Genomic DNA, 14734 nt, shown 5'->3' with positions numbered 1-14734 from the left:
TTATGTCTGCACTATGCCTGGCTAAAGGGGGTCCTGGGCAAAGCCCCCCATGGAAGCAGTGGTGAGATGAGACTGAGCACTGGTGATGCTGAGCAAGGGGTGGTTTGTCTCCTCCAAACTGCTGCCAGGCAGCCCCAGCCTGGCTCTGAAACCGAGACAGGCAGTTTTGCTTTCAGAGGACTCTGCCCCAGTTAACTGAGAGCCCATCAGGAATTCAGAGGCAGGATTGGTGCCTGTCACTGTGTCAGCCCTGATTAGCGTGCACATCTGTAATTAGATGAAGCAGCTGTGCTTTCCAGCCTGGCTGAGATCTCAGGTGGGATATTTATGGCAGGGAGATGCTTAGAGGGTTCTCAGCAGACTGAGCCTTTGAGCTTGGTTTTGACAGGTACTTCAAAGGGAAATAGCTATTTTGGAGGTGCAGAGCTCAGAAAATAGAAGCAACAGTGTTTTCTGGATTAATTATCTTTGGGTGGTTTTGCTTATAATCCTTCTGAATAAAGCTCTGCAGAGATACACAAGGGGAAGGGAGGTCCCAGGACTGGCACCTCATGCAAAATCTCTCTGGAAAAATAAGGGAATATGGAAAATATGTCTTGCCAGGGCAGAAAGTTCCTTAAAAAATATATATTTTTTTAAGATTGCTCCTCCCTTCTCCACAGCTGCAGAGTGTTTTGTAGGCTGGAACAGTTCATGCTTTAGTTTGAAGTGACCTATTGGATGAAAACTGATTTGATTACTTACTAAATTACTGATTTGAATTACTGATTACTGGTTTGAAACTTACTAAAAGTGGAGAAAAGGGAGATTAAAGTGGAATGGGGTGATTTCATTTTCACCAGTAGGTTGAACCCAAAGTACATCTCTCTCTCTCTTTATCACTTTATGGCTTGTGAGCTTTCTCCAGCCCTAGGATTCTTCCGTGCTCGCTTTGGACAGACACGAGTCGTGAGCTTTGGTGGGTGGGAGAGCCATGCCCGAGGTTCTGCTGTCTCGGGGGCAGGGCAAGGCTGTCCCCAGCTGCTGCCTGTGCTCTGCTCTTACCCTTCACAGGTGGAGCCTTACCTGCCTTACGAGTACACTTGCGAGGGGATGCTGGAGCGGATCCACGCCTACATTCAGCACCAGGTTGGGGAGAATCCCTGTCCTCCCTGGGGAACCATCTCTGTCCTCGTGGCAGCTTTCCCTCTTCTCCCTGGGGAGCATCCCTGTTCTCCCGTGGGCATTGTGCTGCCAGTGCCCTGATTGCAGAGAGCACCAGGAGATGAGGCTGGGGGAGGTTTGTCATGGGCTAAAGGTGCTGGGGGTTGGTGGAGGACACCTGGGGGTGCTGGGGCTGGGTCAGGGCCTTTCAGCTGCAGAGAGTAAGGCAGCACTGGGAGAAGAAGAGGTGAGAGAAGCAGAGGTCCATCTCCCACAGCAGGAGGTGCCATCTGTGCATGCAGGTGACCTCAACCTGATGAGCAAAGTCATCATCCCAAGTGCCCTCCTGTCCCACCAGCGGCCTCCCTTCCCCACTGTTAACATCTCAGGGCACTGACCCATTATCTTCTCTGCCACCAGGATTTCTGCACCACTTCATCTCTTCCTCCGTCTCCCAAGACCAAGAGTCCTGCTATGCAAAGCTCTCCAAGCCCGCTGGCCCTGTCCCCCAACTCCACCCACCTGGTGTGGTCCCCCAGCGCCGGGTGGGCCCCCCAGGCGTGGCCCCCGGTGGCCTCGCTGCAGGTGTGGGTGTCGGAGCCCCAGCACACGTGCACGGAGACGTGCCGGCGGCACGGGCTGGTCTGCGAGCCCACCTTCTTCAGGTTCCTCAACAAGGAGGAGGTGTTTCTCCAGTGAGTTGGGGCCTTCTCAGGGAGCTTGTGGGGGGCCACCAGCCAGATGACGTTCCCTTTGCTCACCCCATCCCCTGCACCCTTTTTCCTCATGTTCCCCCTCCCAAAATCCCAGTGATGAGCCCTCATGGCCATGGCAGTGCAGGCAGGACCCAGTTTCACTCTTCAGCAGGCAACAACAGCCTTTCCAGGCATGATTCCACCTCTTTCCAACCCCATTCCTCTCCACCTCCTGCATGCTCTCTCCTTTTTAATGTCTCTCTCTATAAAAGTGCATTTTGAACACACAGTGGTGAAGTTTTAATAGAGTATAAATCTGCCACTGGGCTCTGTGCTGCTCTCTGGGCAATTTAAATGCGAGCGTTGCCGGAGCTGTCACGCTGGTCAGGCAGGCGCCGCGTGTCCCGCTGACATTTTTATGTGATAAATTACAGCTGGGGCCTGGCTTTCACTCTTTCCCCCTACACGTCCTCCTCCAGACCTTAAAACGAGCTGGCTCAGGGACTCGTCGGTTGAGAAGGGTTGGTGGGAGGGCAATGCCAGTGCTACTGTTCCATCTGGGAGGGGAGGGGTGTTAAAACCCACACTGGGCATTTCTGCTGCTCCTCGGGGCTTTTGCTGATGCCCACCTCAGTTTTCTGGCTAATCCCAGCTAACAGGGAGCATGTGGGCATTCACTGATCCCCTGTCCCTTCCAGGGAATGTTATCTGCAGTAGGAGGTGTCCACAGAGAGTTGGTCAACAAGGGGCTGTAAGAGAACCATTGAACTTCATGAGCTGGAAGGAACACACAAGGACCAACGAGTCCAGCTCAAAGATTCGGGTGGGGTTTTGTGGGTGATTCTGAGCCATCTGTGGGACAGGGCGATCTCTGGGCTGCAGGGTTGAGTTGCCAGGCTCTCCCCTTGCTGCGTGGCGTGTTGGGCTGGTGACGGGCGCTCACGTGTAGCCAAGGGGTGGCAAACACAGATCAGCAAAGGAGGACAAAAACCCTCAGTGACCCCCAGCAGGCCGCTCAGCTGACCTGACCGCCTTGCCTTGGCCCCCAGGCTCAGCATCGCGTGCGACAGCACCGAGTACGAGATGAACCATCTGTACCCCGCGGTGGCCGAGAACGTCCACGAGTGCTACCTCCAGAAGGAGCCGCTGCTCTTCAGCTGCGCCGGCCACAACGCCAAGTACCGGCGCCTCTGCCCCTGCCGCGACTTCCGCCAAGGACAGGTGGCTCTGTGCAGGGACTGCTTGTGACGGGGCGTCCCCACCGCCTTCGTGGCACCGGCACCGGGTGGCTTCTCCTCAGAACTCCGCAGCAGCCGAGGAGCTGGGACAGGTCCCTCCCGGTGGGTGAGCCGGGGCTGTCAGACTCTGGGGGCTGTTTCGTCCACCAGCCAGCTGTGAGTGAACACGTCCTGAACTTTGGAGTCATTTTCTTCCCGAGGAGCATCGTCCGATCGCATCCGAACCCACCTGGACGTGGTGGCGCTGGGATGGGGTGGTGGGGAGAGAGAGAGGGGCTGGGGGCACCCTTCCCCTCCTCTGGCAAAGGGACAAGCCACCAGAAGACTGCAGTTTCAGGGTTTTCATCTTCTTCAAGCATCCTAAGTGGTTTTATTTATTGATTTTTTTTAACCCTCCCCCTGACAAGTGGTAAATTAAAGGGGAATCCACACCCAGCCCTTCTGTGGGAGTTCTTGGGCAGAGCTGCACAGAGGGGGGGACAGGGGTGATGCTGGTGGCTGTTGTGGGTGTGGAGCTGGGGGAGGACAAAGCACAAGGAGAGTGGCTGGGTTAGATGGGCACGCTGGGGACTGCCGCCCTGGTAGCTCCAGGAAGAGCCAGTGTGGGTTGGACAGTGGTGGGATGGGGTTGGGGTGGGCTCTGGGGAAAGCTGCCGGTCCCTGGGCAGGGAAGAGGTGCCCAAAGCGATCCCTCCAGCCTCCAGGCTGCTCTTGACCCTGCTGGGCCATGCATGGAGCTGAACATCCCCCCCAGGGGTGTTTGGAGGTGATGGTGAGGGCACAGGGGCTGCTCAGGGTTCAGCTGAGTGGGCAGAGGGGAGGATGTGCTGCAGCACCTGAAAGGAATTCCTGGTGGGCACTGAATTCCTGGTGGGCACCTGAAAGGAATTCCTAGTGGGCACTGACTGAGGGCAAAGCAGCTCAAGAGCAACATCCTGACTCTGTGTGCCCCAGATGTTGCCAGCACAGCAAGGGATGAGCTCCAAGCAACCATCTTCCATAGAACTCTTTGCTTCTTCAGCTTTCCTTAGTGCTGTTCCTCTTGCTTTGGGGGTGGTTCCACCCCCACTGCCGATGTGTCCCCTCCTGGCACGTCCCCTGGCTGGGTTGGTGCTGGCTGGGGTGACCTGGTTTGTTTTTGTAGGGTTGCTCACCAGGGCGAGGTGTTGCTGTAAGGCTGGTGCTGTTTGCAAGGTTGAATGGGGAGATTCCTGCATGCCATAAAACGTGTGGCTGGAAAATCAGGGGCTGGAAACTCCTTCTCAGCCCTTCCCTGCATGGAATCGCTCCTGGCCTGGCTGGTGAGGGAGGCTGGTGGGGTGGCAGCCTGACCTGGCACTGTCACTGCAGGATCCCTGGCGGAATTGTCCCCTCTGGCTCGCAGTGACTGATGGAGAGCAGTGGCAGGATGAGTGCAGGAGGTTGCCCTGGAGCTGTGCCACACCCCTGGCACCTCCAGCCTGTCCTCCTGGTGCCAGGCTTTGGGAGAAACTCCCATTCCTTCAGCTGAGCTGCAGCACTGAGCAGAGCCCAGCCACCCTCACCGTGTCCCTGCTGTGTCACCACAGGGTGCTGTGTCCTCTGGGCACCCCCCACGTGAGCCTGGCCACATCCTGCCCTGGACGAGCTGGAGACTCTTCTATTATCCCAGAGCAATTTATCATCTTCAGCTCCAAACTGCGTGGGCAGCCTCCATCCTGCCTGTGACGCCGGCCGAGGGGAAGGATTGATTAAACAATTTTTGTGTCTTGCAGCCAGCGTGTGTCTAAATAAAAGCAGCACAAGCTTCTCTTTGCAGACCTGAGCAGCAACACCTCTCCACAGCACCTTTCATCTCAGCCTCAAAGCATCCCCTGGCACAAACTGCTGCCAGTGCTGGGTGGGCAGGAGCTGGCCTGGGAGAGGCACGGGGGTCTGCCAGCAGGAACCACCAGCAGTTCACTTCCCAGGGTTGTAAAAGCCAAATAAAACCAGATTTTATAGGAGATCTAAGCAAGTTTTAAAGACCAAGAGTCTTGGGATGCCTCGTGAGGCAGCACTTGTTACACATCAGCTCCCTGGGCAGCTTTTTCCACAGTTTCTGCTCAGCTGCTTTTAAAATAGCCTTCACCTTTCAGCAGTGCAGCGCTGCCTCCCACTGCAGAGAGCCCTAATTATCCCCTGGCAGGAGAATTTTTCTCCAGGCTGAAATAAAAGGTGGCTGGCTCACCTTTGCTGCTGTCATGGGAAATAATGATCTGTCTGGAACCTGGTTGGATCTCAAGCCAGCCTGTAAATGTGGGTGATGGGGCTGAGTGAGGCTCTGCTGTTGCCTGTTGTGTCTCTGCCCCGTTAGTGGGCACCGAGTCCTGCTCAGGGGCTGCCTGGGGAAAAAGCTTCTCCTTTGGCCTTTGGTGATGGAGCATCACTCGTGGATGTTGGATGTAGCAGGGACCAGAGTGTGGGTGCTGGGGCAGCCCCTCCTTCCACATCCCACATGCCTTGCTCTGTAAAATCCCATGGATTACATCCCACGGGGCAGGCTGGGGGCTGGGCTGCTTTGGGAATGCCAGTGCTGGGTGTTAACATCACTTTTGAGCACAGAATTGGCATCAAAATATTTGTTATGTGGGGGGTGTGTGCGTGCCAGGGGCATAGTGGCACCCTGATGTGGAGGTGGCAGCACGGAATGGAGCTGCTGTGGAACAGAAGGGACTTTGTCACCTGGAAATGCTTTTCTCTGCCCTGGCTGTGCCTGGTGATCACTGGGGCATCCCAACTGCCTTCCCAAGCTCTTTCTGAGTAGGTCTCCAGCCTGGTCACCCTGGCCAGGACACATTTCCATTTGGAAGGGAGATCTGAGGATGCCAACATCAAATTCACAATTTATTAAGCAGGAGCATGAAAGAGATTTGAAGGGAAGCAGAGCCACAGCCATATGAAAATGGTTCTAATTCCCACAGCTAATTGCAAAGAATAAATCCCCAGTTGGGAGGGGGAAAAGAAGGGGAAATGGTGTCAAAACTGTGAATAAACCCAAACAAAACGGAATGAGGAGTTGTCAGTTGCACTCTCCGGTGCTGCTGCCTGGGACAGTTTGTTTAACAGCCAGAGTGGGTGCGTGGGGAGGCCCTGGGGTCCCCTCAGGGTGGGGTTGGACCTTTTGATTTCCAGATTTCTGGTAGCATCCACCCAGGAGAGTCTCCTGGAATGTCTTGCATTTTTTTCCTAACCTGTTTTCTGGCAGCTGTGAAACCAGGACAGGCGTGTCAAAAGAATGATATTGTTCTGGAAATCCATTTTCCTTACCTAGAAATGAAGCCAGGGGCGATTTATGTTTCTGAGCCTCACTCTTCTTCTAAATAATTCCACCCAGAACTTTCTTTATGGAGCTGATTTGTTTTTTTTTTTTTCTCCCTATTTTAATGTCGCTGGCACCAAACCCTTCCCCTGCCAGTGCAGTGGGGGGAGGATGGGTGGTCCCTGCCCTGCGTCCCCTCTCAGCATCCCGGCACCTCTCCTGCAGCAGCTCCTGCCCTGCGGAGCCAGCCCGGAGCAGCGAGCGGGGCTGGAAATCGCAGCCGGGGGAGCTCACGGGGCTGCTCCGATCTTATCTCGGCCTTTATCAGCAAATGGTTAAAGGAGCTTTTCCCTCCTGATCCTCTGCTTATCAGCGGCTGGGTAAAACGGCAAATCGCATCGCTGATGTGGACGGTCCGGGCAGGAGAAACCCATTTATTTCCCCTAACGGGTTTATCAGCAGATCAAGGAGCTGCTGAAGATGTAAGCACCGCGGTTATTTCCCCAGGTGATGGATCTCGCTGCCACACAGCCTCCGGGAGCCTGACAGGGATGGCTGATGGACCCTGCTCGGCACTGCTGCCTCGTGGATCTCAAGGTCTTGCTTTAATTGAGTCCTGTCTCCCTGATGGCAGGGTTTTTCCTACTTTTTTTTTCTTTCTTTCTTTTTTATTTTTTTTTTTTTTTAATATTATTTTCCCCCTTTAGGATGACTTTCCCAAAATAAACGAATGCATTTAATCTCCTGTCCCCTTCCCTCATCTCTCTCTCCCTGTGGCAAACCCAGAGCTGTGAAGAAAGTGAACAAATTGAAAATCTGTCCTCAGACTTACTGGGTGAAAAGAGCAGCAAAATCTTCTGCCTTTTTTTTTCTTTCTTTCTTTTTCATTCTTTATATTATTGTATCTTGCAGAAGGGACGTGGACTGGGGGTGAAAGTCCTTTTCAGAGCAGTGGGGCTGAGCATTCCCGGTTTTATCAGCTCCAGCAGTGCTACCACTCATTGTGGCTCGTTAGTGGAAAGCCTTTAAAACTCGGGATCGATATTTTCTCGGGAGAGATAAGGCCCATTCAATATTATTCCCCGAGGCAGGCAGAGAAATACCAGGAGCCATCCCCAGAGCAGAGCAGAAATGCTGAGGGAGCAGCTTCTCCTGCCCGAGCCTGAGGAGGGGACAAGATGGGACATCTCCCAGCCCAGGGAGGGTGGCAGCTGAGCCAGGACCCAGCCCTCAGCATCCAGCTCCTCTGGAGAGGGGGGAAATTAAATCTGGGGAGGATGGGGAGAGAGGGGAATGCCTGGGGGGGTTTGGTGGCTCTGTAGCGTTTGGCATCCAGCCAGGGCTCCTTGGCACAGCTGCCACTGCTGCCTGCAAAGGGCATCAGGAGGGCAAGAATAAATGAATGAATGAAGTGTCCATTCCCAAGCCCTGGCTGCTGGCTCTGGAATGCCAGAGGAAAGGGGATGGTGGGTGTTCCCATCTCCTCTCCATCTCTCAGAGGGCTCCCACCACCCTTCACCCTCTGGAACTGAGGTTCCAGCAGAGACCAGTTAGAAACAGGAGAGAAGTTTGTTTTTCGTGTTAGAGCTGCCAGAGGTATCAGCTTCTCTCTAAATATAAACCAGAAAACAGGAAACAACGATCTGGCCTAATTTAGTGCCTTTCATCTAAGGATTCAAAGCATCTGACAGCATCACTAAGAAATAAGGGAAGACTTCCCAACCTGCATGGAAATGCAGCCACTCCAGAGCTTTGTGTGCAAAGCATTTCATTTTCATTTTTTGCTGAATGCTGCATTGCAACCCTCACTCCCAGACCCAATTCCTTCCAAATTCCCCCAGTTTGCTGTCACTGGGACTGGGACCTGGAAATTCAGCCTGGCAATGAATGATATTCTTGCAGCTTGACACCGTGCACAGCTGGCTCAGAGCGTGAAGGAATGTTTATTTAATGAATTAATGGAATTAATTAATTTTCAGGAGAGTGCTGAGAAAAATAATAGGGAGCTCCAGCAGCTCTGCCAGCTGTCTGGCTGTGTGCAGCAGTGGGAGCAGGGCAGGGTCTGTACATGGAACAGGGAGCACAGCAGGCCTGGACAGTGCTGGGACAGATGGGAATCACAGAATCATGGGATGGTTTGGCTTGGAAGCTTTAAAACTCATCTCATTCCAACCTCTGCCACGGGCAGGACACCTTCCACTATCCCAGGTTGCTCCAAACCTCATCCAGCCTGGTCTTGGACACTTCCAGGGATCCAGGGGCAGCCACAGCTTCTCTGGGCATCTCTGCCAGGGCCTCACCACCCTCACTATAAATATTTTTTTCCTTATATTCAGTCTGAAATGACCGTGTTTTAGTTTAAAACCATCACCCCTTGTCTTATCACAACAGTCCCTGCTAAAAAGTCTGTCCCTATCTTTGTTATCAGCTCCCTTCAAGCCCTGGAAGGGGCTCTGAGCTCTCCCTGGAACCTTTTCTTCTCCAGGTGAGCACCCCCAGCTCTCCCAGCCTGGCTCCAGAGCAGAGGGGCTCCAGCCCTGGAGCATTTCTAGCATCTCTGGACCCACAGGGACCCCCCCATGTCCTTCTGCAGAAGCTGTAGCTGGGGAGATCCTGCTCTGCACTTCCAGCAAGGCTTTCCTCAGGGAAAGGCACCCCCAGCTGCCCTGGCTGCTGCACAGAGCCTGGGCACTGGAGCTGCTGCTCCTCCCTTCCCTGGCATTCCCAGTCCTGCACCTCTGCTGCCCACGGAGCCCCTGGGTGTGGTTTGCCCCTTGTCCCTCACTCTCACCAAGTCTGGCACACCAGGATTTCCTTGCATGGTTTGCTCTGGAAACAAAGGAGGGTCCAGGCAGGTGTGGGGATTTTACATCCCACGGCTCTGGAAGCAAATTCCCCAAGGTAACAGCAAAGGTGTGCTGGGGTGCTCCCACAGGAGCTTCGTGAGCAGGAGAGGGGTGCAGGGAAGAGGCTCCATCAGATTTACCTGTGAGGTTCCTCAGCCCCTCAGGGGGCAAGAAGATGTTCCTTGGCTGTCCCCAGGCTCCTGTGACATCCCTGCCCCTCTGCAAAGGCTCATTCAGGTTTGGCACTGAGGTCTGAGCCCTCTTGGTTCCCGTCCCCACCCTTTGCCATCTCTGCACCTAGGTCAGACAGTGGCAGTGGCTGGGTGCTAAAGTGGAGCCCCCCTGGCTGTCAGCAGCAGTGCCACCACAATCTCTGTGTCACCACACAGCAGTGACAGCCCTCTGCCCTTCCAGCTGTGCCCAGGTGTGGCCAGGCTGGGACTGGGCTCGGGAGCAAGTTCATAAAAGAAAAGTGGGAGGCAACAGATTTCCACACATAATTAACTCACCAAATTAATCCCAATTAGAAGCTGTAATTGGGGTTATAATGGTTAATCAATCATCTTTCCCCCAAGTCACAGCTGCTCTCTCTCTCTTAACTGCATCACAAAGGGGAGGTCGTGCAGTGATGTGTCCGTGACACCAGAGCTGCCACCCGGGTGTCCCCTTGGGGAGGGGATTGGGTCTGGTCCCTTGACCTGCTGCTCCCCAGGGTGAGGAACAGGTGAGGGGACACTCCTGTGTGACTCAGTGTCCCCTGACTGAGTTTCATCATCACCACTTTTTCAAGAATGCTGCGAATTCGGCTGCTCCTGCTCCTGTTTGAGCAGGCTCCTACCGGAAACCCAAAGTGCAGGGACATTTCAGGGACTTCCCCACTGCTGCTTTGTGCTGCAAAGACCAAAAACATCTGCTTGTCCTCCTTTCTCTGGGCACGTTAATCAAGCAGTGCCAGGTGGCCTCAGCAGGGATATGGAGCAGCCCTGTCCTCCTGCTTTGTTCTGGATCACACGAGGGGCTCTGGACCCCTCTGATCCCAGGGGCAGCTCAGGATTGTGCCCAGCCCTCCCTCCAAACCCTCCTTGCTTCACTCCTGCTCCCTAAATCCCACCAGAAAAACCCCTGAACCTCTTCCCTGCACCCCTCTCCTGCTCACAAAGCTCCTGTGGGAGCACCCCAGCACACCTTTGCTGTTACCTTGGGGAATTTGCTTCCAGAGCCGTGGGATGTAAAACCCCCACACCTGCCTGGCTCCTCCCTGGGCACTGGGAAAGATTCTGCCAATGCTCTTTTGAAAATTGGCCAGGAGGCTGGAAGATGAACTCCTGGAGAGGCTTCTCCCCAAAGGCTGGCTGCCAGCATGGCCACAAGGGAATCTTGGATGCCCAGGGTCCTGCATGCACCAGGGCAGTCAGACAAAGCTCCATTAAATACACCAGAAAGAACAAATTCACTGACAAAATCACACTGCCAATATTCAGCAGCACAGAAAATAGAGGATTATGCTCCTTACATTTGGCTCAGCATCATCCAAAGTTGCAGAGAATTGTGCACCACAGATCTCGGGGCTCTCTTCCTTGGAAGCCTGTTCTGCTGCAGAGGAATGCTTCTTCTCTTCCTCCTCCTCCTCCTCCTCCTCTGGCCGCCCCAGCACAGCCAGAGCATTCTCACCTGCCCACCCCCAGCTCCTCCATCACCCACCAGGGGCTCAGCCGGTTTTGTAGCTGCTATTTTGGCTGGGTGTTTTCGTTGTAAGTGTTGTTGAACAGGAAAAATAAAAACTCGAGGCCCCCGGTGGTATTTTTAGCCCCGTATTGGTGACTCGCTCAAAATTCTCAGCAGGACTGTAAAATAAAATTAATCTGCATCTGCCGTGCGTCACTTTTACAAAGCTTGTCTCCTTCTGCTGCCACGGGGATGGTTTGCAACCCTCGGCTTGGGAGAGAGCCAAGTACTTGCCAGGCAGCCCCAGAACACAGACAGCACTGGGGAACCAGCAGGGATGGGGTGAGGGGCTGGCAGAGGGAAGGAAATTGGATTTTCCTGGAGTTTGCAGGAAGGTTGTGCCTCACCCGGCTGCTCAGGTACCCCACGGGCTCTGTCCGTGCAGGTGGAGTGAGCTGCACTGGTTGTACTGGTTTGCTGGCAGGGCAGAGTGCTGGGGAAACTGGGGGATCTGCTGGGGTGCTCTGGGGAGCCCTGGCAGTGCCCCACCACCCTGGATGGAGCAAGAAGAGTTATTGCCATGGAGACTGGTGAGAGGCTTGGAAACTGACTGCCATGGAAACCGTGGGAGTTTATGGGGGCATCCCACTGGTCACGGGTGGGGGGGTGGTGATCCATGTGGCATGGGATGGCTGGGGTGGTCTGAGGCTTCAGAGCAGGGCTGAACCCCACTGCATCCCCCCCATGTGGGTTATCAGGGGCCAAACTGGAGTAACAAGTGCCCAAAGTGGGGAACAGAGCAGCCCAGACTGGGGTAACGTGGTGGGCATGGAGGTGCTGGGCATTTCTGGGCACAGAGCAGCTGGGTATTTCTGGGCACAGAGCTGCTGGGCATTTCTGGGCACAGAGCTGCTGGGCAGTTCTGGGCACAGAGCTATTGGGTACTTCTGGGCACAGAGCAGCTGGGTATTTCTAGGCACAGAGGTGCTAGGCTTTTCTGGGCACAGAGCTGCTGGGCAGTTCTGGGCACAGAGCAGCTGGGTTTTTCTGGGCACAGAGCAGCTGGGTTTTTCTGGGCACAGAGCAGCTGGGCATTTCTGGGCACAGAGCTGCTGGGTATTTCTGGGCACAGAGCTGCTGGGCAGTTCTGGGCACAGAGCAGCTGGGTTTTTCTGGGCACAGAGGTATTGGGTATTTCTGGGCACAGAGCTGCTGGGTATTTCTGGGCTCCCAGCCACCCAGCCTGCAGCAGCCAGGCCTGGGAGCTGCGCAGGAACACGAAAGCAGCCGAGGGTGGGATTGCAGCATGAGGCACCTCCTGAGGGGAGGCTGGCAGGGAAGAGCAGGACTGGGATGAGGGTCAGCAGGAGCAGCAGGAGGGATGGGGATGCTCTTGGCCTGGCAGCACTGAGGTAATGGGAACAGCCCTGAACTGCTCTTCCTCTCCACCCAAAGCAGCAAAACACCTCTGGTTTGGGTTTTGTGTTTGTTTCACTTCCTGAAGTAGGACTTTGGGAAAACAGGAGAGGCCACGACACCCCTGGGCTGAGCCTCTCCTTTTCAAGAGGGAGGTGTCCTCAATGGGGACCGAGGTGGCTTTTGTCACCCTGCCCACGGGCCAGGCTCCCTGTGCCACAGGGTTTCAAACACTCCAGGATGCCTCTGGCCCTTCCAGCTTTGCTCCTGGTGATGCCTTGTGAAGGCTGGCCTAGAGCAGAGGCAGGACAGAGCTAAAGAGTAAAGCAGGGATTTATTCAAAGGATCTCCTCCATGGATCCACCTTGGGCAGCACCAGAGCCCAGCCAGGGCTGCACCCAAGATGAACCAAAATGGTCCCAAAATGCATGAGCGCTCCCGGGGGCTCTCACTGGGATCAGCTCTGCTCCATTTGCACCTTGGAGTTCATTGTCCCATTCCAGCTTCAGCCCATGCACTCCCATCCTGCTTGTTTTTCTCTCTCCAGCCCACGTTGTTTGTGCTCTTGGGCCTGAGGTTTGGATCATTTGTCCTTGGTCCCCAGCTGGAGCAGGAATTGTTTTGTCTCCCTGCTCTGTGCAGAGAGCTCACCATCCCCTCATATGAAGCCCAGACCCTCACACTAAAGCAGCACAGAATGTGAAAAATATAAAAGCCAAAACCTGAGGCATCACTGGCACAGCTCTGGCTGCCACAGGTGGGGTGGGAGATCCGAGGGTCACCTGCCCAGTGCCCCCAGCAGCTCTGTATCCTTTCTCCTCTTTTTCCCCACACCCAGCAGCTGGTAGAGGGATCCTCCATCTGCAGGTTTGAGCACCTCCCCAGGGCAGGTGATTCTCCAACCAGCCCACTCCCCCATTCCATGGGCGTGGAAACACTCACGGGCACTTCCAGCCCTTCATTTTCTGCTGTGGCCCTGCCTGGTCAGACACAGCACTGGCCGTGTCCCCTTTCCCTGGGGTGGGGAATTGCCCCATACCAGGGCATCCTCTCCCCCCAGACGTGCCCTGCAGGGCCAGGAGATGTTCTGGCTGCAAATCCCAAGGCTATCTCCCCTTGGGATGGGATGAATTGATGGCAAAGGGATGGAACTCATGAGACCTAGGGGAGGGAGGAGAGGAGGTTTCCTCACAGCTGTGGTACTAAAAACACCTTTCTGCCCTTATTCTCTATTCCCAGGGGCCTGGACACAGTAGGATGGGCCCAGCCTGGCCTTCAGTGAGCCCATTCCTTGGTTCAGGAAGGGTGGGAGCACCTGGGGCCTCTAAAGTGTTGTTAGAGGTGAGATTTGGGCTGTGCTGCTGCAGGTGGGGGGCTCTGGGCTGACCCTGGCTGCAGGAGCAGGGATGGTTGCGGGGCCTGAGGTTCCTCTGGGGGTTGAAATCTCCACCCTGTGCTCTGAGGGGAGATTTGGGAGGTGCTGACAACCACAGGGGTGATGGTTTGGGGGCTCTCTCCTCAGGGAGGCAGCCTGGGCTGGGCAGGGCTTGTGGCCCAGACCCCCAGGTTTTGGGGGTAGATTGAGGGGCTGTGCCCCCCCAGTGCTGGGCTGATGCCCAAGAGCTCAGCTTGCCCTGGCTGGGGCTGAACACAGCTCTCGTGTTCACTGTAACCTCAGCATGCCCTTTAATTTTTAATGCTTCAATAAAACAGTAATTACAAACACTGGAATTGGTGTTTTTTAAGCAGAAAGTATTAACTTCCCAGGGTTTAATTATTCAACAGAAATTAAGGAGAGTGGGGCTGGATCCTGCTGGCTCTCCTGGCTTTTCCTGGTCCCCATCTGTTTTGCAGGGAGGAGGGCTGGGGGCAGGATGGAGCCCATCTCTGGTGTGTCAGGGCTCCCCAGTGCCTTAAAAAATCCAGGGCAGAGGTGTAGGGGGATACCAAGGGGCTGGGCTGGGTCAGGGTGAGGACAGCTCTGGGGGGCAGAAGGAATCCCCCCCTGAATGGCTCCTTCTCTGTTCCCTGCAGGGCTTCCAGCCAAGGCAAGGCAGGATCAGAGCTCGCTGGGAGGTTGGTGACTGCTGGGACCTGAACTGATGCCACTGGGGTGTGTGCATTAATCCCAGTGGGGATCCCGGGCAGGTGGCACCTCAGGAGGTGACACCATCACCCAGTGGCTGCCCCTTGTGACCCCCATCCAGTGCCTGCCCCCTTCCCCTGACCAGGAGGGGACTCAGGAGCTCCCAATCTTTGTTTTCTGGAGTTTTCTGCAGCTAGGTTTTGCTCTGAGCTCCTTGGGAAGGTTTCAGGCTTGGTTTTAATTCCTGAGCTCCAGCATGGTGTAGTTTAAAGCACCTGTGATGGGAATGGTCTGTGGAGTCCAGGAGAGCTCCCAGGGATGCTGAAGTACAGCAAAGCAGAGCTTTGGCAGAGCTTGTGGATTTG

At 55.0% G+C, this 14734-nt stretch overlaps 1 protein-coding gene across 1 annotated transcript in view; it reads left to right on the top strand.

The window, feature by feature from the left end:
• MGAT5B (alpha-1,6-mannosylglycoprotein 6-beta-N-acetylglucosaminyltransferase B) overlaps window positions 1–3511 on the top strand; it is a 72094-nt gene extending 68583 nt beyond the window's left edge. Inside the window, exons 15-17 of the mRNA XM_053994629.1 lie at window positions 1054–1128; window positions 1564–1838; window positions 2888–3511. Of these exons, the coding sequence (XP_053850604.1) occupies window positions 1054–1128; window positions 1564–1838; window positions 2888–3086 (549 nt within the window). The 3' untranslated portion in view covers window positions 3087–3511. The remainder of the gene's footprint in view (window positions 1–1053; window positions 1129–1563; window positions 1839–2887) is intronic.
• The last annotated feature ends 11223 nt before the right edge of the window (window positions 3512–14734 follow it).

The sequence above is a fragment of the Vidua macroura genome, chromosome 19, assembly GCF_024509145.1.
Source record: "Vidua macroura isolate BioBank_ID:100142 chromosome 19, ASM2450914v1, whole genome shotgun sequence".
NCBI lineage: Eukaryota > Metazoa > Chordata > Aves > Passeriformes > Viduidae > Vidua > Vidua macroura.
The sequence above is the reverse complement of the archived record's forward strand: the minus strand, read 5'-3'. Positions and strand labels throughout refer to the sequence as shown.